Source organism: Bicyclus anynana, chromosome 5 (assembly GCF_947172395.1).
Source record: "Bicyclus anynana chromosome 5, ilBicAnyn1.1, whole genome shotgun sequence".
NCBI classification, from domain to species: Eukaryota; Metazoa; Arthropoda; class Insecta; order Lepidoptera; family Nymphalidae; genus Bicyclus; species Bicyclus anynana.
In genome coordinates this window covers 3,810,932-3,831,849 of record NC_069087.1, presented here as the reverse complement: position 1 = coordinate 3,831,849, position 20,918 = coordinate 3,810,932, and the positions used below count along the sequence as shown (strand labels likewise).

At 34.6% G+C, this 20,918-nt stretch overlaps 3 protein-coding genes across 9 annotated transcripts in view; 1 reads left to right on the top strand and 2 right to left on the bottom strand.

Moving 5' to 3' along the window:
* LOC112048439 (chromodomain-helicase-DNA-binding protein Mi-2 homolog) overlaps positions 1-11,664 on the bottom strand; it is a 35,960-nt gene extending 24,296 nt beyond the window's left edge. For 3 of the 4 annotated variants that reach the window (XR_008250857.1, XR_008250856.1, XM_052881701.1), the window contains exons 1-9: positions 11,485-11,664; positions 10,995-11,065; positions 9,961-10,083; positions 8,197-8,341; positions 5,842-5,987; positions 4,192-4,365; positions 2,638-2,826; positions 1,275-1,421; positions 942-1,070 (exon numbers count right to left, since the gene is read on the bottom strand). Coding sequence is in view for 1 of the 4 variants with exons in the window: in XM_052881701.1 (XP_052737661.1) it covers positions 942-1,070; positions 1,275-1,421; positions 2,638-2,826; positions 4,192-4,365; positions 5,842-5,987; positions 8,197-8,341; positions 9,961-10,083; positions 10,995-11,065; positions 11,485-11,521 (1,161 nt within the window). In the remaining 3 variants the exon portion in view is untranslated. Of the gene's footprint in view, positions 1-941; positions 1,071-1,274; positions 1,422-2,637; positions 2,827-4,191; positions 4,366-5,841; positions 5,988-8,196; positions 8,342-9,960; positions 10,084-10,994; positions 11,066-11,326; positions 11,418-11,484 lie in introns of those variants that run through there. The other variant, XR_008250858.1, reaches the window with a different exon arrangement.
* A 1,837-nt stretch (positions 11,665-13,501) lies between these two features.
* LOC112048438 (uncharacterized) lies at positions 13,502-16,083 on the top strand. The gene is made up of 4 exons (XM_024085965.2): positions 13,502-13,863; positions 13,941-14,100; positions 14,862-15,011; positions 15,855-16,083. Exons 1-4 carry the CDS (start codon positions 13,799-13,801, stop codon positions 16,068-16,070), a joined length of 591 nt encoding a protein of 196 aa, XP_023941733.2. The 5' UTR covers positions 13,502-13,798; the 3' UTR covers positions 16,071-16,083.
* A 1,059-nt stretch (positions 16,084-17,142) lies between these two features.
* The window catches only part of LOC112048437 (TRPL translocation defect protein 14), a 35,691-nt gene continuing 31,915 nt past the window's right edge, over positions 17,143-20,918 (bottom strand). For 3 of the 4 annotated variants that reach the window (XM_024085961.2, XM_052881698.1, XM_024085962.2), the window contains one exon: positions 17,143-19,838. In XM_024085961.2, coding sequence (XP_023941729.2) covers positions 19,399-19,838 — 440 coding nt within the window. In that variant the 3' untranslated portion in view covers positions 17,143-19,398. The remainder of the gene's footprint in view (positions 19,839-20,918) is intronic. The other variant, XM_052881699.1, reaches the window with a different exon arrangement.

The window sequence follows — 20,918 nt, the reverse complement described above, 5'->3', positions numbered from 1 at the left end:
GCTCCACGCAGGAGATAGTGCACAAGTGTGTGCGCAAGCACAGGTGCACTCTCTATACCAGGGTTTCTCAAAGTGGGGTTCGCCATTTGACGGCAGGGGGTTCGCGGCCAGATTTACTTAATGGTGGCTTGTTAACTGATACAGAGTCAGAATGAAGGTTAAAATTGTTCAAAATTACTCCTAAAATTGAATCCATTTGCGACAAGAAACAAGCACACCCATCACATTAGTATTACAAAGACATATCTTTTGGTACCTTATGTGTTACCTTTTATTCAAATGAAAACCTTATTTTAATCAACAGTATTTTTTTTTTGCGGTGGGTTTTCCCAATAGTTAGTAAGGGGTTCGCTGTCACTTGGAAATTTTAACCGGGGTTCGTGGCGCCGAAAGTTTGGGAAACCCTGCTCTATACCCTCACTCTTATAGTCCGATGGGACGGCAGACCGACACAACCAGTGAAAGATCAGGCGCAGGACCGACGGTTTTACGTGCTCTCCGTGGCACGGGGGTGTACTAACACCGCCAACTTCCTAACTCCAGGCTGCTATTAAGATTTTTTTTTGTAAGAAGAGTCCCAATAACATATTTTTTTTTGTTGGTCTGACCCGGGATTCGAACCCTGGACCTCATTGTCCGTAGCTAGACCAGTTAACCACAGGACCAATGAGACAGTTAACTTATATTTATGTATTACTTAGACATCTGAAGGCACGGCAGTGCCTCCGCCAAGTTGAGCAAAAATAAAGCGGCACGGCCATACTATATACTTTTCTCAAAGCAATTCAAGTCAGTATAATTTACAATAGTTAAAATAACTACAATTTCTTTTATCATTACAATCTCGTCTCAAGATATGTGTTGGTGCACATCTTAGGCCTACAAGAATGAAAAAAGTTTCCATGACGTGATAAGAAATATGTCACTCAACGACAACTCACTTCACAGTAATCCTGATGTTCGTGTTCTCCTTCTGCGCCGTCCGGGAATTTGTTTGTGGTCTTCATCTTCTTCTTCTTTTTGGTCTTGTTACCAATTTTGGTTTTAGCCTTCTTTTTCGGCTGCTGCTGCTGCAATAAAAATGCAATTTCATTTTATAAAAGGGAATGGGCACCTGGCAATTTACTTATATCTAAAAAAAATTAAGACAAATGTCATTGTCTTTTTTAAACCAACCATTTGGTGTATGAACTATCAGCAGGTGTGACTGCAGTCAAGAGCTATCTTGTCATTAAATAAAAAAAATAGGTTTAACATTTTCAAGCCACACTTACCGATGTGTTAGGATCATCGTCCTTAGACTGGCCAGCCTCTTCTGCGTTGCTGGAGACAGCTTTGGGCTCATCCGCCTCAGCCAGCATTTGCTCAAACTCTGCATCTGAATCTGAGTTGGCTCCTGCGCTACCTTCTTGTTCCTCCTCCTGTAAAATTATATCATCATGATTATTGTAACGTCCTCTGTGGCGCAGTGGCATGCGCGGTCGATTTACAAAACAGAGGAGTTTTGTAGATGTAGAGTTTCTTAATCGGTCCAGATGTAAGCTATAATAGGTGACTTCGGCCGTGGCTAGTTACCGGCAAAGACGTACTGCCAAGCAATATAGTGTGCCAGTACAAAGTCGCGTTGAAAAGCAGAGTCGTCAGTTACTTGAGCTCCATAGCTATGCAATAGGAGCAGAGAGGGATCACATCCCTGTTGAGAAGGGAAGCTACTAGTAGCGCAATGCAAATACGATGCGCATTGTTTCTTAGATTTCAATCTAATTATTCAATCTAAATATTCAATTCAAAAATCAGTTTCGGCTGAAAACTGGCCGAAACTACAGCCGTCACCGAAACTATGGCTGAAGCACTCGATTTCGGTTTTGGCCGTAAAAATACTAGTTCAGTCGGACAGTAATCAATAAGTAATGTGAGATACTCAATTTAAGTACAGCTGCCCCCCCCCCAAAATTCAATCCTGGCTACGCCCATGTATGTGGCTAATGGAGGTGTTGATCATTCGCAATACTCTTTTTTTTTTTAATAAGCAAGCGCTAAGCTAGCTAGCTAGGCATCACGCCTGATGGTAAGCGATGATGCAGCCTAGGTAGAATGCGCTTGCCTATGCCGATGCCTATTCACTCTTGAGTTGAAGATACCCATGTTGTAGGTGGTGTGGAAAACGAAAGAGCATTCCACATCTTTGAGAATAAATAAATTTATCTATACTAAAGCCATACTCGAGGAATACTGTTTACCAACAAACATATTAAAAATGAGGGTATAAATCGCTAGACATTTCGCACCTAATAATAATTATAATTAACTTGTTCTTAAAGTATTGAAATTAAATTTGATTATTAAGCTTAAAACAATTAAATATAGTTAATACATTTTGAATAATGTGTTATAAAACAACAATACATAATTTAAAATAAAAAAGTAATGAAATGACATGCGTTTTCTACCCTCATTTCTAATTTTTTTAGAAATAGGAAGGCTTTAGTATAGGCAACCCATGTGCAATGTGTCAATGTGAATATTTTCTATTATTTACAAGTATTTCTTATCTCAAATAATTAATAGATGAGGGTATATATTTCTAATGCCGGATCTTAGACTATAATGGAGGTGACGATCAATCGCAATACTCACACTGCTGGTGCGTTTGCGCTTGCTGAACTTGATCTTGAGCGTGGGCACCTTGGGCTTGCGGCCCGGCTTGCCGCGCGGCGTGCCGCCCGCGTGCTTTGGCTTGCGGCCGCGCTTGCGGGGCGCCGGCGTGCCCTCGTCGCTGATGCCGTCGTCTTCCTCCTCTTCTGGCTCGTCGATCGAGTCTTCAATCTGATCACATTCAATTAATAGATTGAATAGTGTAAATCAGTGATTCCCAAAGTGGTCTAAATCGACCCCTAGGGGTCTATGACAACCTGCAAGGGGTCTACGTCAGAGAAAAAAAAATTGGGGGTCCATGAAATGAAATTGTGGATCTTAACACACACTGATAGTACCTATTTACTTACATCATACTATCTTATATCTTTATTATTAAAGTATCAGGTTCATCCTTCTCACTAAAAATATTGACTTATTGCTTATGTTATTTTATTTATAGTTTATTTTATGTTTATTTAATGTTACATATATTTTACATAACAGATACAAAATTTGATTTTGAGTAGTTTTAATCTAAATTCAATTAATAAATGTATAAATTAACATGTGTTTTATTTTAAGCTCTTAACACTAAACTTCACTACAGTTACAAATATACAGGAAATCAATACCAGGTAAGTAGGTGGTCTACCGAACACGGAAAAACATGGTAAGGGGTCTACAACACAAAAAAGTTTGAGGAACTCTGGTGTAAATGAACTATAGTTGATATCAAATATTAGAACACTTTTACATACAGAAACTTTCTTGTCAAATTAATTACATATTTGTTTTTATAACCTTTTCAATTCTAAAACTTTTACAAAATAGATACATAAATATCATTATGGAACCGACAGAATTTGTAACAAATTAGACAGATCATGCATACCAAAAACACCCATTCTACTTACAATGGCCAACCTCAGTGGCCAAGTGCGGAAAAGGCCCGGAAAAGAAAAGAAAAAGTCACCCATTTTCAGTTCAGATGCCAAATTATACCACAGATGACTATATTCACTATAACATAGTGATTGTATTACATTTACATTTTAATATAATTATTTAGAGCTATTGAAGTTAGTTATTTATTTACTAATTTATTTTAAAGCCACAAAGTTTTTGGTTCAAGATTTTTTTTTTTTATTCTGTACAAGTTAGCCCTTGACTACAATCTCACCTGATGGTAAGTGATGATGCAGTCTAAGATGGAAGCGGGCTAACTTGTTAGGAGGAGGATAAAAATCCACACTCCTTTCGGTTTCTACACGACATCGTACCAGAACGCTAAATCGCTTGGCGGTACGTCTTTGTCGGTAGGGTGGTAACTAGCCACGGCCGAAGCCTTCCACCGGCCAGACCTGGACAAATTAAGAATCCTCAATCAGCCCAGCCGGGGATCGAACCCAGGACCTCCGTCTTGTAAGTCCACTGCGCATACCACTGCGCCACGGAGGCCGTCAAAGATTCCATACAACATAAACTTACATCAATGTTATATATATTTTTTTGAGGTTATGTTGCACGAATATGTATTAAAACTATCAATATTACCTTCGATTCTTTAGGAGTGCGTCCAGTACGCTTTGGCGCATAGTCGGAAGCCGTGGATGTGTTGGTGTTCTCCTCCGAGCCCAAGTTCTGTGTGCCGCCGTCCAGGTGAGGGTTCGTCTCGCAGAAGAGGCGCCACTTCGCTGCCACTAACATCATCAGTTTGGACACTGGCACCTGTTAACGAATAAAAACAATCTTTCAAAAAAAAAAAAAACAATGATTTATGTTTTAAAATATCCCCTTTGTCTTCACGGCCAGTTTCTACATCGCAAGTAACAGTCAAAGTAACGTCATAAATCAAAAGTGACGGTTTCATTCACTGAAAAATAAAGTCTTCTTTACTACTTACTACTTTTACTGTTACTTCAGCTTTATATGAAGAAACTGGCTGTTAGAGTATCACACTATGTTTGTTCCTCTTTTATGCTACGACTACTGAAGCAATTTGGAATTGAAATACTTTTCATCCCGGAAAAATCTATGGTTCCCGCGGGCTTTGTGAAAAATTTAATTCCACGTGAACAAAGTCGCGGGCGTCCGCTAGTTGCTGTATAAATTATGAACTTATTGAACTAATCTATACTAAAATTTATAAACCTATTTGGTTGAATGCGCTAATATCAGGTATATCATTAGTTTGGTCACTGGCAGCTATTAACGAATAACAACAAATCATAACACAATCCAAATGAATTAAAAAAAAACCAATGAGTTTTCAACTGACATCAAAAAAAGGGGGAGGGTCTCAATTCGACGCGTATGTTTTTTTTTTAATGTTTGTTACCATAACTTTCTCATTTACAAACCAATTTCGAAAATTCTTTTATCGTTTGAAATAATATACTTCCAGGTTGGTCCTATTTCATTTTAATGAAAATCGGTTCAGTAATTTTAAAAACCGATTTTAAAAAGTCAGTTAGGTCAGAATGCTATAAGACGATTGGTTAACCATCTTTTGGCTTCGAGTCTTGCTTTATAAATCTGGATTGTATACTAATATGTACTAAAGTTATAAAGCTAAAGAGATTGTTTGGCTGTCTACTAATCTCAGGAACGGAAAAAAAAGGAATCAAATTGAAAATTCTTTTTATTTGGGATTGGTTGATCACCCAATTCTTCTTATCTTTACTCTGACCCAATCGAGGAAGGCTCTTTTAAAAATTAGGTTATAATTGTCTATTTTATATTTTAAAGAGGTAAGGATTGATTGTATGATTGTTTGCATTGAATAGGCTCCAAAACAACTAAACCAATTTGAAAAATTGTTTCATTGTTGGTAAGCTACACACATCCCATCCCCATCCCCAAGGACATATTCCTACGGGAACAGGAACTACGCTGGTAAAATATGCTATAAGTTTACACAATTACGAATACTAAATCTATAAAAATCTTAATACACGGTAGGTTTTTGTTTGTTACGTTATCAGGTGTTAATTATTAATCATTTTAGATGATCTCTCTAATCTCAGGAATCTAATCGCTAATCTCAGGAACTGCTGGTCCGATTTGAAAAATTCTTTCTGTGTTAGACAGCCCTTTTATCGAGTAAAGCTATAGGCTATATTATCACCTTTTTCCTACGGGAACGGCAACCACGCGGGTAAAACCGCGCGGCGTCAGCTAGTATAACTATAAAAAATAAGATACCTTGGGATTTTCTTTTACAATCAGCGGGCGCACATGCTGTTGGAACAACTTGTAGCTGGTCAAGTTCTCCAGGTCAGCATCAGAGTACTGAATGTCAACATCCGTCAGACCAAAGGAGGTGCACACTTCTTCCACTGTGGGCATACCTGTTGAACGAATGGACGAATTAAAACTTGACTGACATCATCATTAGCAGCCCATTTTCGGTTCACTGTTGATGACTCCATGTAAGATGTTTTTCCATCCATGGGCCTATAATGTATCTTGTGTACCATTTTATTAATGAGTCACTACATCGTTTTTCATCTTATTTTCGTTTAAGTGATCATCTAAAATAGTTATTCCAACGAAATAACCTTAACTGCACTATTTTACATCAAATCGTAATGATTTTTAGTTTCTACGAATGATTATTTCAACGAATTTGACCAATATCATTCCTCTTCCCCTCCAGTTAGTGCTAGGAGTGGGCACAGTCCAGCAGGCGGGAATCGAACTCACAACCTATCAGTGTTGAGTCCAGCCCCTTTACCATTGAGCTAAACTACAAAGGCTTCAATGAAATTGAAAAAGTTAAAATACATACAATCTGCTATTTTGATTTTATTCAATAGAAGCTGACCCAGTGGACTTTGTACCAAACAAAATAGCTGAAGTAGCAATCCTATAGTAAATAAATAAGCAATTTCAATATTTTCAACAAGTTGGCTGTCCCTTTAGATGTTTAATGTTTTTCTTGCATTGGAGGAGACAAAAAATATTTATAATAATAATAGATTTTGAAATTTTATAATCTTATTTATTTTGGAAATATCCAGTCAATCTTTGCTTCTTATGTATGTATATTTTTTATCATAAAAATCACTATATTCACACCTAGTCATCATCCCCATTAAGAAAATGTACTGGTGTGCAGGTTTACTCACGATGTTTTTCCTACACCGTTTGAGACACGTGATATTTAATTTCTTAAAATGATTAATCGTCAAGGAATTCCTTAACCCTACATCCAGTAGTCACAAGTCCCTTTGCTTGGTGTCTTTTACACGTTTGTCTTTACCACGCGATGGACCTGGTACCTGCAGGGTGAATCCATGGAATGCTTAGATATTCGTCTCTCTCTCACACAACTGAAAAGTTGTAGGTGCATATCCTGGACTGGATTCGAACCCACATTCTCTTGAATCGGAGGCAGAGGTCAATTCCACTGGGCTATCATGGCTCTTATACATACACATTTCTATACTACTCGTAATATTCTATAGAGGTAAAGTGTAATCTAGGGGGTAATCTCTGGATCTACTGAACCAATTTGGATTTTTTTTATTTCATCCCCGTAGTTTTTTTATTAAATTTTGTACTATTTAGCTTTTACAGCTAAATTAAAGAACAGATTTTTTTATATTTTTTCAACTAAGGAAAGCAAAATTTTTAACGAGTAACGTAGGCCATATTTTATCCCTGTATTCCCACAGGAACTATGCGGATGAAATAGTGGGGTGTTCACTAGTATTATAATGTTACAACTAAAATTTGGCATCAAAATAAACAACAATATTTGTAAAGGAAAGGAACTCATATCTCATTTCTGAAATTTTCTTCATCTACAAGCACATCTAACTGGTTGCAAGCTACTGCAATTTTGTCATCAATTTTAATTTCCTATCTAGACCTCCATTGAATGGTCCAGATATGACTGGAATGGATTCATCTAAACAATCAACTTAATAAATGATCATGTATATGTAATAAAATTAGATTAACTGCCTGCTAGACACCTACACAAAAATCTGTCCATTATTTCTCAAACAATGAAAGTACAGACAATAAAGTTAAAACCAAATATTATAATTGTACAACCGTATTATATTTTTATGTGATTCATACCTTTAGCTTAAATATTATTAAAGCTAAAGTTTGGGGCAATCTCTGAATCTACTGAACCAATTTTGAAAACTATTGTACCATTAGAAAGCCATTTTATTTGGGAGTGTCATATATCTCGATATCTCGATATTCTCACGGTAAGGGGAACTACGCAAGTGAAACCGCAGGGCTTCGGCAAGTTTTTTTTTTTGTTCAAAAAATGCAATCAGTAAAATTTTCGACCATCTGTCTATCGGTCTGTCTGTCTGTATGTATGTTTGTTATAGAAAACTACTCGATTTTAACGAAACTTGGTACAATTGTACTTCATACTCCTAGGCAGGTTATAGTATACTTTTCATCACGCTACAATCAAATGGGGCAGAGCTGTGAAGGGAAATGTTGAGAAAACGGGAGAAGTTACTCCATTTCTACAGCGATACTACTGTAAGGACTGGATTAAAAAGGTCTAAGGGCGGTCGTACTTACCAAATCCTGAATCAGAAGGTACAGAAGTGGAAGTGTTGTGCTTGCTGCCGCGCCCTTTGCGGGACTTCTTGCTGGACGACACAGCGCTCAGCGCGTAGTCACTGTCGCCTTCAGCCTCCACCTCCGCCAGGCCGAATTCATCTTCCTATTTACAGATACAATACATATGTTATTGCATCTAACATAGTGCGCTTTGCTCGAGTCTCCTCTCAGAATGAGAGGGATTAGGCCAATAGCCCACCACGCTGGCCTAATGCAGACTTCACACACAAAGAGAACAAAGAAAGTTCTCTGGTATGCAGGTTTCCTCATGATGTTTTTCCTTCACTGTTTGAGATACATGATATTTAATCTATACCAATATTATAAAGCCGAAGAGTTTGTTTGTTTGTTTGATTGAACGCACTAATCTCAGGAACTACTGGTCCGATTTGAAAAATTCTTTCAGTGTTAGATAGCCCATTTATCGAGGAAGGCTATAGGCTATATATTATCCCCATATTCCTACAGGAACGGGAACCACGCGGGTGAAACTGCGCGGCGTCAGCTAGTTTATTATAATGATGTACACATGCCCCGGACCAGATTCAAACCGCAATCCGGAGAGGCAGAAGTCATATCCACTGAGCTATCACATATCACAGCTCAAATAGTATGGTTTTATCTTAATTGAAGATTAGATCCTCATAATCATTATTATCAATCAATTATCAAGGGAATATCCACTGATTATGAGGCTGATCTATAATTGCTGTGAAAAGATGATTCACATATATAAACAATACAAATAATATTATAGTAAATATCAATATAGTAAACAAATAAGCAATTTGAATCTTTTCAACATTTTGGCTTTTCCTTTGGGTGTCCCATTTTTTTCTTGCATTGGAGGACACAAAAAATACCTGTCTAGCAACTTTTGAGTTTTAATAACAATAATATATATATAAAGCAATATTGTTATTAGCTATTTATTATTGTCTAAGAAATATAAGACTCCAATGATGAGACAAAATTTCAAGATAAAAAAGATAAAATTTATGATATATCTGAGACTGATACTGAGAGATAAAGAGATAATTCTTAATTACTGGGATGTACCCATTATGAAGAATACAATATAAATAAATTGTTTACTTTATTTTTTTCTGTACAAATATGCAAACATCTTATAAAGTGACCACTGTTATATTAAGCAGAACACAGTAAAACATGTATAGTATTATAACGCCAGCCACACACAGTCAAGTATACATTTAAGTCTGCAGCACACTTAGGGATATGGACAGCAAAAAAATATCAAAACCATACTTCACATAATATTTTTTTTCACTGCCCACATTTTCTAGGTATGCTGCAGACTTGATAGTGAGTGGTTGGCATAACACATCACCTTCACCTAACACTAGTTAAGCCATTATGTTAAAAGAAGAAGAAGAATACTTTATTGCACAAATAATTAAAAAAAAAAGACAGTAATAATTAATGATCTAAACTTAGCATGCAAATGTGGCTTTATTGCTATAAGCAATCTCTACCAGGCAACCCCTGACGAGAAGACTTGTGAAGATAGAGGAATACAATAAAATCCTCGTAAGGTGGAATACAATAAAAGTATCTAAATACAAAATGGAAATTTTGGCTTTTTATATGAAATGAATGTTTTTGAGATGAATATTATATTTGTGATAAATTAACTAACAAGTGAAAGTAAAGTAATTGTCAAAGTAGAGCAAAACAGTTTTTATTGTAATTTATACTTACTTCTTCACTATCATTCTTTCGCTTCTTCTTTTTCTTTCTGCCTTTTTTCTCTTCACCTCTGGCTTTTCTTTTTTTACCCTTCTTTTTCTTTCTGCCATCTTCGGGAGAATAGTCGTCATCCTCCTACAGAAACACAAGATAGTTTTTAATTTCAGAAGAGTTATTTACTATTGAAGAATTTATAATTGTTTCATTTTCATTCTTTTTCATGCTTGGTTTTTTCAACTATAATGAATTGTTCAGTATAGTTAGACAAAATTATACAGAGTTGTAATAACATAACTTAAGTTGAAATAAATAATGAATAAAATTAGAAGAGGAACGTTAAATAACCTAAGCAGTATTTTATTATTTTTTATTAAGCTTTGACCAACACCTTAAGAAGCTTTTGTTTAACTGCTGTAATTATACAGAATGCAAAAATTCTTGTGAGAAGGTTCCTCGCTCTAGAACCTAGACCACTGGTTGCTTAGGCACTCAAATGTCCTGCAGCGGGAGTTGGATATTCTCTAATTAATTTTTAATAGTGTTTTGTATTATATTAAAATTGTTAAAAATTTAATAAAAAAAAACAAATAAATAAATGAGAGAATTGTTCACTATATTATGCCTTCGAAACTAAATTTTGGAAAAAGCTTGGAAAATGTTGAGACTCCATTCCTGAATTATTTCTTAATATATACCTATAAATTTGTATGGAACTCATTTGGCGAATTTAACTTGTACATGTATGGTTTTTAAAAGTACTGTTTCCTTTATGTAGTTCTGATAAATGGAGTGGAAAGTAGCTTAGGAAAAGTGATGAGATGCAACACTAAAGCAGAGAATAACAATACTCCACGAGACCTTTGAGTCACTAGTTGTTTAGTGTCTTAATGAATGGTGTGTTTAAATGAATTGGTATAATCATTTACCAATGCAACTAATATTAAAGAAGCCATGAAATTATGGGTACTTCTAGAAGATAAAAAATCTTCTGCATAATTTTGTTGAGGTTAAAACATTAGTGTGAAATGAACCATTGGTGGAATCACCTTGGGTGGAGCTTCATCACTGTCGCCGGAGTTATCATTGTGACCCTCGCCTTCCTCTACGTCCTCGTCGCCTGAAACAAATATTTAGAAACTCGTCAAACCAGTCCTCTTGACTGCAGATGCGAACTCCGTTTCGGGCACATGAACGGCGTGATCAGTGAATAGCGCGCGCACTCCTAGATGTAAGGTCACTAATCCCTTTGTTTGGCGGCGTCCATTTTGTTAAGTAGTAATGAGGGATAATGCATGTTCTTTTCTGTCACAAACTGCCACATAAAAATATTTACACCCCGACCATAACAAATATACACAAAACCAACAAAACCACGTACCACTGGGGATCACTTCGATTTGTTTCATTGGCTATTGAATACACTACACTGGATGTGCCGAATTTTTTCAAAATTTTAATTGCTTACCGCACGTAAACATATGATACCGCTATTCGCGGCTTACCTATGACATGCTATGACTGTAATTGACGCTTTACCTGCAAAAGATCCATCTACTTCATCATCTGATGCCATTTAGAATACAATTTATCACAACCGAAACACAAATTGAAGATTTCCAAGTTTAGAAAAGGTAAAGGACGCGCAGTTTTTGCGACAAATGGTAATTAATTCAGAAATTGATGCCGCCGTCACTACGCTACGACGAACGAACTAGCAAGAAATAGCAAGATTTGTTTTCTCTTTCATACACGTCTAAATATACAGCTTAAAAATGAGATAACGGCAAGATGCAGGTTAAAAGAATATAAGGAACCCTACAGACTACACTGCATTAATTTTTATGCGATATTTACATGCTATTTATTTGTTTAAATTGTTCATCAACAAATATTCCGAAATTCTGACTAATTAATTACCAAATAGCGGACACCCGCAAATATTCGCGAAATGAATAATGTTACTAAAATAGGTACGCAAAATCATTTGAAACTTCGTTACATTAAAGCTTTTATACTATATACAAATACACTAGTTTTTGTTTTATTTAAAAATACCAAATAGTTATAATTTTACATGCATTCAAAGTTCTCATAAATATCGACTCCCGCTAAAGGTCGCGATATTGTACGTGACGTCATCACACAACATTTGCTCACCTCTTATAGACAATTTCGTACTTCTGCCTTACCTACTGACGAAGTAATGGTTAAAATTTTTTTTGTGTTCATTTAACGAGGAAGGATATAAGCTACATAACATCAAGCTACAACCAATAGGAGTAAAGCACCGATCAAAAATGTGGCCAAAACGGGGAAAATATTGTTCGGTTGTCGGCTAGTCTTCCTAATAAACAAATGCGAAAGGTCATTCTCACGAAATTTCGAAAATCACTTGACGTTGAAAGATAAATTTTGGCAGGGAGGTAGTCCATAGTTAGTAAATATCTGCTAATAATGGATTTTACAATAAGGCCGGATCAAAGAGTTCTAGAGATTCTCACAAGTGTGTATGAGAGTCCTTGATTTTTATGCTACAAACTTGTTTGGCAGGGAGGTGGTTTATATAGTAAATTACTAAGTATCAAAATTGGTTGGGGGCTAAATGAAGGGTAAAGATTTCTTACAAAAGTAACAAAAATGCTTGCTTAAAATAAATATGACAGTGACTTAGCCATGGACTTAACTTAGTAGGAACTTAAGTAGGATGTTTACAACTTATGGTTTTTAGCACACGCATAACCCAGGAAAAAATATATTGCATTTTTTCGATTTCTGTTCTGGCATTTATTTTATGTTTTTTTTTCGGGAAGCACCAGATTAAGTGAGATTGTGGATTATATCTTACTATTTTTTGTTTTCACACGTAAGGGGTCCCTGTAGTACGGGTAACGAGGGCCCCGTATCATTAATACAGCTGATACGGCGGTAGCCACACTCCTAGGTAACAGACAGATAGACAAACAGACAGACAAACGGACGAACGAACGGACGGCCAGACATACGGAACATAAATATGTTCATAATATTATAACAATAACAAGATAATGTGTTTGAATGGTCGAGAAAAAGGAAGCTGTAAAACTTGATACAAAATGTTGTAACTACATGGTACGACCATGCAATACTTAATATATAATTATAATATACGTGGTAAAACCATGCAATAAATAACCTAATTAATTGAAATAAATGATTTTTAATTTATTTGTAAAGACAAAAATATTATCTTGTTTGTGCCTGCACGTAACCTTTGTCGCACTCACGAGATCGATTACCGACAATATATGTCTAGGAAAATCATGAAAGATATAGAATCTTTTCTATATATTTTTTAAGAATTGCCTAAAACGAAAAAGAAAATTTTCTTTTTTGAAAACTTGTGGTCGTGAGCGCGATCGTTGTGATCGCTTAGTAGAACGTATTCATAATGTTCCTAGCTATTTAATAAACAATCAATACAAAAAAGCTAGAACGCAGAGCGGCTTTTTTTATTTAATCTGTTTCTGAATTATTGATTGTTATTTTTTTTTCGCTGTCAGTGTTCTTGTCAAATATCACCTGTCACTTTCTGGTGTAATTGAAATTTGGATTGATTATTATTTATTTCGGAATTCGTTATCCTATAAATTGATTTACTGTTTGATTCGGACTAGAATTTAATTATTGGAAAATGATTTTGTGTGATTTAAAAGGATAATTTTAATTTGCCCAAACATTTGCCAGACCGTTCTATATATCAGAAGATTCATTGGATGTACTTGGTGACTACTTACTTTAGAGTCCAAGTTGTTCGCTGAGGTGGAAATATACAAGCTTTGTCTGGGAAGTGGGAACTCTTAAAGAAAATAACATGAATGCGCTGTTAGATTATGGTACATCGTCAAGTGGAACAGAAGACGAAAGTGGTGATGAAAAGTACGTTAATTTTCGCTATTGACCAATGAAATGTTATTGACCAACATCAACATAATGTTACTGTTATTTTATTTTAGGCCAAAGAGTCCCAAGACTGATGATCAGTACGACGCTGAAAAGCCCAAGCTTCCAAAACCAGCGATTGGTGAAAACAGTCTCCACACATCAGTGTTTTCAAACCCATTTGCTGAGGCAGAGCTAGCCAAAGCTGCAATACTAGAAAAACATGTTAAAATGGTATATGTTGACTTTCTATTAAATTTTATACTATTGACTACTATCACTCCAGTTGCTATAACAATATTCAACTCCAAATGTGTACAAAATGTATATTGTGCAGTAATTTCTGGATCATATATTGTTATGAAAATACTTAAATAATTCAAACTGTATGAGAAAACATTAGTATTGTTTCAAAACAATATACAGTTAGTTCTTTAGCTTTTGTAGTCATCTGATAGTAATGTGATGTTATATTGATAATGCATTTAAAACAAAAGTGCAATAACTTGGTATTGATATTGGTGGCTATTATTAAACTGTGATTAGTTTCCAGTTATGCTCTCTAGTAATGCAACTAATTATGATTATTAGCCTACAATCACATAAGTAATTGAAAATTTAATTTTTATGAAAATCATACTTTGTAACATCTATTCAATCTTGTTTCTTTGTTTATAAATATTATGTATAATGAAAAATTAAAATAAAAAAACGTTTATTCATTAACTAAAGTATTACATACAATATTAGTTGCAAGAACCTATGTACTAGGTAGAAACCTGTATTACCGGGTGCCCCGCTCATCTACCAAGACACAATTATTTGTAAACAAATAACATAGTTACATACAATAGTGTATATGTGTATGTATGGATATGTGTGTATAATAAAGTGGAGTTATTATAAAAAGAAATAATATATTAGATTCAAAATTGGCCCATCAATGTATCCAATATTACATATAATCGTCAAGTACATAGGCCATGAATGTTAAGGTTCCAGGTAAAGACAATGCCCAAATGATCAATGGCAAGAAGATATGCTGGAACTACAGGAAGGGTAGGTGTCGTTTTGGTCACAACTGTAAATACGCACATGACTCAGATATACAGAAGACTGCAGAGGAAATGGATGTGGAAAAACAGGTACATTTTAATTTCCTAAAATTTTGTAATGATCAAATTTGGATGCACGTAACACCTAAATTGAATGCTAATATTGAGTAGTAATTTCAAATCTGAAACAAAAATGCAAACCTGTATGATCATAAAGTTTCACTTGCATAGATCCTGTCCCTGTGGAATTTTCTTTTTTTTTTTTTCTCTTGTTTGTTGGTCTATCGGAGATCAGTCTCTAGACCATAATCCAATCAAATGACTTTTTAGTATGTCATGTAGTGTATGATCATAAAGTTTCACTTGCATAGATCCTGTCCCTGTGGGAATGTCTTTTTTTTTCTCTTGTTTGTTGGTCTATTGGAGATCAGTCTCTAGACCATAATCTGATCAAATGACTTTTTAGTATGTCATGTAGTGTATGATCATAAAGTTTCACTTGCATAGATCCTGTCCCTGTGGGAATGTTTGGATAAAAATACTTTGTAATCTATACTTATTTTTATAAAATGGTAAAGTTTGCAAGGTTGTAGGTAATTTAAGCATCTACCGAATCAAATTCGAAAATTCTGTTACTGATAGATTGCTCCTTCATTGAGTTTGTGCAAAATTTTATCCAGGTCTGTTCTAGAGTTATTTTATTATTGGTGTAACTAACCCAACTATTTACATATATTAATTAGAGAAATTATTAACAATAATAACCTGGACCAACCAGCTACACAGACACACACACCTATCTGTAACACTTATGTATGAATGAGATTGACCCCAAAATCGTGGGTTTTGTGGACAAATAAAAGTAAAGTGAGATCAATTATAAGCAATTTGGCTGGAATTAAAATTATAATACAATCATTCTTGTGTTTTCAGAAGTTAAAATCAATTGTATGCGAGGGATCTGGTACAATGACTTCTGCACCACCACCACAGCTTGAGCTGGAAGTTTCCTCACATACACATGATGACTTCTGGGAGGGAAAAGCTGGCCATAAGAAAAAACGGCCTGGCCTATCTCAAGGACTTGTGCCAGGCAAAAAGGTCATTAAAATGTATAAAGAACAAAAGCTCAATGATGTAAGAAAATAAAATATGAGAAATATCTGTTTTTTTTTCAATATCCTCTTCGTCATTGCTTTATTAAAAGGAGAAGTTCAACACCTTCAGTTGATTTAGGAATTTATAATGTTAACTAGCCGACGCCGCGCGGTTTCACCCGCGCGGTTTCTAATTCCCGTAGGAGTACGGGGACAATATAGAATAACAAACTCTTCAGCTTTATAATATTAGTATAGATTCGCTCTACTAGAACTTTGATTCTGTGACAGAGATGGAAGAATAAAGCCAGTCGCCATGCTTGCTTGATGCTTCTACCACCAATCAGCATTGCTGTATTCCAATCTATTATATAGCAGGATTGTAGCCTATTTTTTTCTCATAAACTGTTACTGTATCTGGCAATCTGTCATTCAACATTGAGCCATTCATCGGTTGGTTAAAGATTATTGTGTCATCAGGAGTAAGTCCATTAACGATTCTCCTAGTAAGCTGTTCTAGCTATCTTTCGAACACTGTTGCACTTCAGTCTGCAGACTCCTTCCAAATTGTTTACAGTCATCGCTAATTCGCTAGGTGCTCCTGTTAAATATTACTGTAGCACTGTATTTCCTGATAGTACTATAGACTAATGTGTGTAGTCTTTAAGCAACGAAACTTAAAACCATACTATTCTTCAAGTGGTAAGCTTACAGCTTATAAGTATATTCAGCATGCACTTTATCTTACTCTAATATAGGCATTGGTATCCCATGTAACATTGGTAATCTGTTTATTATTTTTTATTTATCTTAAGTTTACTTCTTCTTCTTTGTCGTTACACTCTTGACAAAGTGGTCTTGGTCGTCATTTAGGTGCGGTGGCAAGTCTCAAAGTTAAGTTTACTTAAACCTACTTATAAGGCACGCTGGTGCAATACCTGTCAAGTTATCATGTGTCATACTCTTACGAGTCTGCACACAAACCAATGGCCAACGAATCTCTTCAATGTTCAAGCGCTACATCATCATAGATTGCACTAAAGAGAAATTAGTTTACAACAATTTAAATTAAAAATATCAGTGAGCTATGTTTGTTGCTAAATGAAAACTGAGAAAAAAACAAATTCTTCAGGCGCACATTGTCTTTATTCAAGGAAACTAGTGCTAAAAGGTAAAACATGCAATTTTGAGATTAATGTCTAAAAAGTATTAACCTTTTGTGTAGACTAATGTTTCTCAATATAATGATTCTTGTGTAAAAAAATTAAGTACAGCATTTTTGTATCACATGCAACCTTATAAGGATTACTTATTATTTCCATAATTTTTTAAGCTGAGATAGCTCTAATAATATTAATTAACACAGCCTTTTAACAATGCTGCTACTCATTAGATGCATCTCTACGATAGTTCATAAGCAGACATGTCTGTTACAATCATTCAGAGTCTAGAAATGACCGGTACTCTATAAATTACATTTTAAGATTTCACTTATAAGTAAAGGTACTATTTAAATTCAAAAATAATAAGTAAATAGCATTTCTACATTTCAATATTATTATTGCTCGCTAATTTTTCTTCAAAGGCCACTACATGATGCTATAAATGTATATGTGATAAGATATTTTTCATTTACAAAATTATCATATATGTATTTCAAAATACACAAAGCTTCTATTTGTACGTTTATTAATCTTTAATACTTTAAAATCTGATTATTACTAGTGAATAAACAACACTGAGGTGTGAAATTTCAATTGAATTGTTTATCTTACAAATATGGTAAGTTGGTAATTAAATTATGATCCTTATAAAATTTTGACAAAATTTTTCAAAACATTTGCAAAAAGTTTGAAAATTCCCTACTGTGCAAGGACTAAATCTCTGAAAAGAAAAATATAAATCAGTTAATATTATAAACTATGCTGTTTATAAGTTTCTATAAGAAATAATAGTATGAGTAGTATGAGATCTGGCATAAGAAATATATACTCTCATCTGTTATTTATTTTACTGCTTTCATGCCGGATCTTAGTCCATTAAAACCATAATTTACACACAAATGTGTTGAAAAATTTTGTATGAAGGCTGATTATGCACCATTGGATTTTAAGAAGTAATGCAGCAATAAATGATTACACATTTATTTAATTCTCGACTGTTTACTTCAAAATCCAATAACGCCAAACTACATGGTTTAAAAAATCGATCAAAATTGACTTTATAATAAAAACTTTGCTACACTGCAACAATACCTATTAATGTATTTCACAGCAATATTTTAAGTACTATATGACATGCAAAATGTATTCAAAGAATTCAATACTGCATAAAAAGGCACAAACTATATTAAAATTATTAATTATACCTTTGAATAAATAATGAAACATTTCATTAATTATCGGCAATTTTTTTATTGACGCATCGCATTTTTATCAATATGAAAAATATTTTGTAGTTAAGAAATACTATAAAAATAGTTGCTTTATTTGGCATATGAATTAATACACAATATTATGTAGGAATATACATAAAGATCAAGTAAACTTGCGATATCATATTTCGATTTCATTTTAAGTACTTAAACTACAGTTATACCTACGTATAATTTAAGATTTGGTGTACAATATATTGAAATGTTATAAAATGGAATTTTATATTATTTATAGAAGCTGACCCGTCAGCCTGTCATCGGTCCAATGACCGCCTAAAACGTGTTGCATACAAAAGTGATAGTGACAAAAATTAATGTTTTTAGCTATTTACGCATTATGCAGTTGACAAATTTCTAAATAGGTGGTATATTAAATTCTACAACATCCCATCATAAGCCTGCAGATCAAACCACACCACAATTTCAAACTCGATAAAGTGACCTTTTGCAACCACTATACAATACGGATGTTACGAATGTTCAACTCTGAATATGATAAACTGGAACATTGACTTAGCTAGTTTTGATCCAAAGCATAATACTTCAAACTACCAATTTTCCAGCATAGTCATTATTATAACATTTACACGCGCTAGCATTGGATTTAGATGACAGCAACTCTAGCATAGAATAAAATCGACTAATCGAATTTATTAATACAAGTTAGAGGTGCTCAGTTTACATTCAATTCATATTTTACATAGGTATGGAGGTACTTCGACTTCATCAACATCAATTTTAAAATATTTGACTCCTATAACGATCTTCGTAACATCCCTTGCTTCCTAAGAAACCGCCATACCAAAATAACATACTTCTTGAAAAAGAAAAACCTTTCAGTACTTTTCGAGATAAGCGGTTTAATATAGAAAAGAGGTGTAACTTTGCCATACAGTGATAATGATAATTTCCTTAAATATATAACGTAACTAAGTCGGAAATAAAATTATACTTTAACAGCATCTTTTTTGGGAATCTTTGGTGATACACCGTTGGTATTCTTGCAATTGCCTAATTCGTTGGCATGCACATCTCCATTGAACTGGTCGTGACCATTTATTTGGTGGTGGCCATTCATGTGGTGGTGACCATTCATTTTACTGTAACCATTGACTTTATCTGCGCTGTGTCCGTTGACTTTATCTGCACTGTGGCCGTTGACTTTATCTGCACTGTGGCCGTTGACTTTATCTGCACTGTGTCCGTTGACTTTATCTGCACTGTGGCCGTTGACTTTGCAGGCGTGCCCCCCGTTAATCTTGCCCCCTTGTCCATTCGTTCTGTAAGCGTCATGCCCGTTCACTTTCTCAACGTGTCCATACAATTTACCGGCGTGGCCATTAGCCTTGTCCGCGCCGTGGCCATTGGTTAAGCGTTTAACTTGCCCTGACAAACCAAAATAAGGCTTTTTTACATTCCAACATTTATTTTACACTAATCGAAATCTGGCGTAATTGTTTGTCACTAGAAACACAACCGTTGGTAAGTGTCCACAAAATCTCCCGGACAAATAGTCGTCTAACGCTTTTAGTATATCACAGATTACGAGCGTCCCAGAGCGACAGCTTTCGCATCTGCAAAGTTATCACGTGTTTAATCCACATGGATCGCCACACACTACAGGATATGCAACGCTATGACAAACACACAGAGTGCAGGACGCCGGTGTCACTAAACACAACAACGGTACTCATCTAACACATACTACACTAGAATATTGTGTACTTTTAGCATTGTCAGCTACGGAAATTAAAAACAAATACGGGAGTTTCGTTTCTAGTCTCAAATACAATTACGCCAGTTTTTATAATAAGAGTAATATTGATGTAGAGGAGATCGTACATTACAGTCAAGCCATGACATTTTTTCATTAGAAATTAATATTCTGAATTTATCAGCTTAAAATCAGCAGTAAAGAATTAAATAAAGTTTTACTGCAAAATAGTAAAAGGTAACCCAAATTGCTATAAATAAAAGTTATATCAAAAACCTGAGCAATAAAAAGGAATTGCATTTTCATGCTTTGCCTTTGGCTTTTTTGAAGACAGAATATTTAACTGATGACAGAATATCATTTTTTTCTTAAGCGATTGGGGCACTTGAAAACATCTTGGTTGTATTAAATCACGATAAACATAAAAATTTAATTCTATCTATAATGAAGTGTTTTGAGTTAAGGTCTCGAATTTGGAAAAATAAATTAATTATATGTTATTTCATTTAATTGAATATGTTTTATTAAAATTACATTTTCATAATCAGTTAGCACGCATTTGCAGTGCTAATAAAATGCAATGCCTTTCTGTAATGTAAGATCAGCCATACACATGCATAGCTTTTTGAAATATGGCAAGATACCATTGTTTTGTTATTCAGTATATCAATAAACATAGATAGAAGTTGTTACATGAAAATACATGCAAACGTCACATAAATAATAAAATATTTTATATTCTTGCTATGTAA

Coding starts and splice junctions, on each gene's coding strand:
- LOC112048438 (XM_024085965.2), top strand. CDS start 13,799: ATGAATGCGCTGTTAGATTATGGTACATCGTCAAGTGGAACAGAAGAC. Junction 14,101..14,861: donor TAGAAAAACATGTTAAAATG/GTATATGTTGAC, acceptor ATGAATGTTAAG/GTTCCAGGTAAAGACAATGC. Junction 15,012..15,854: donor AAATGGATGTGGAAAAACAG/GTACATTTTAAT, acceptor TTGTGTTTTCAG/AAGTTAAAATCAATTGTATG.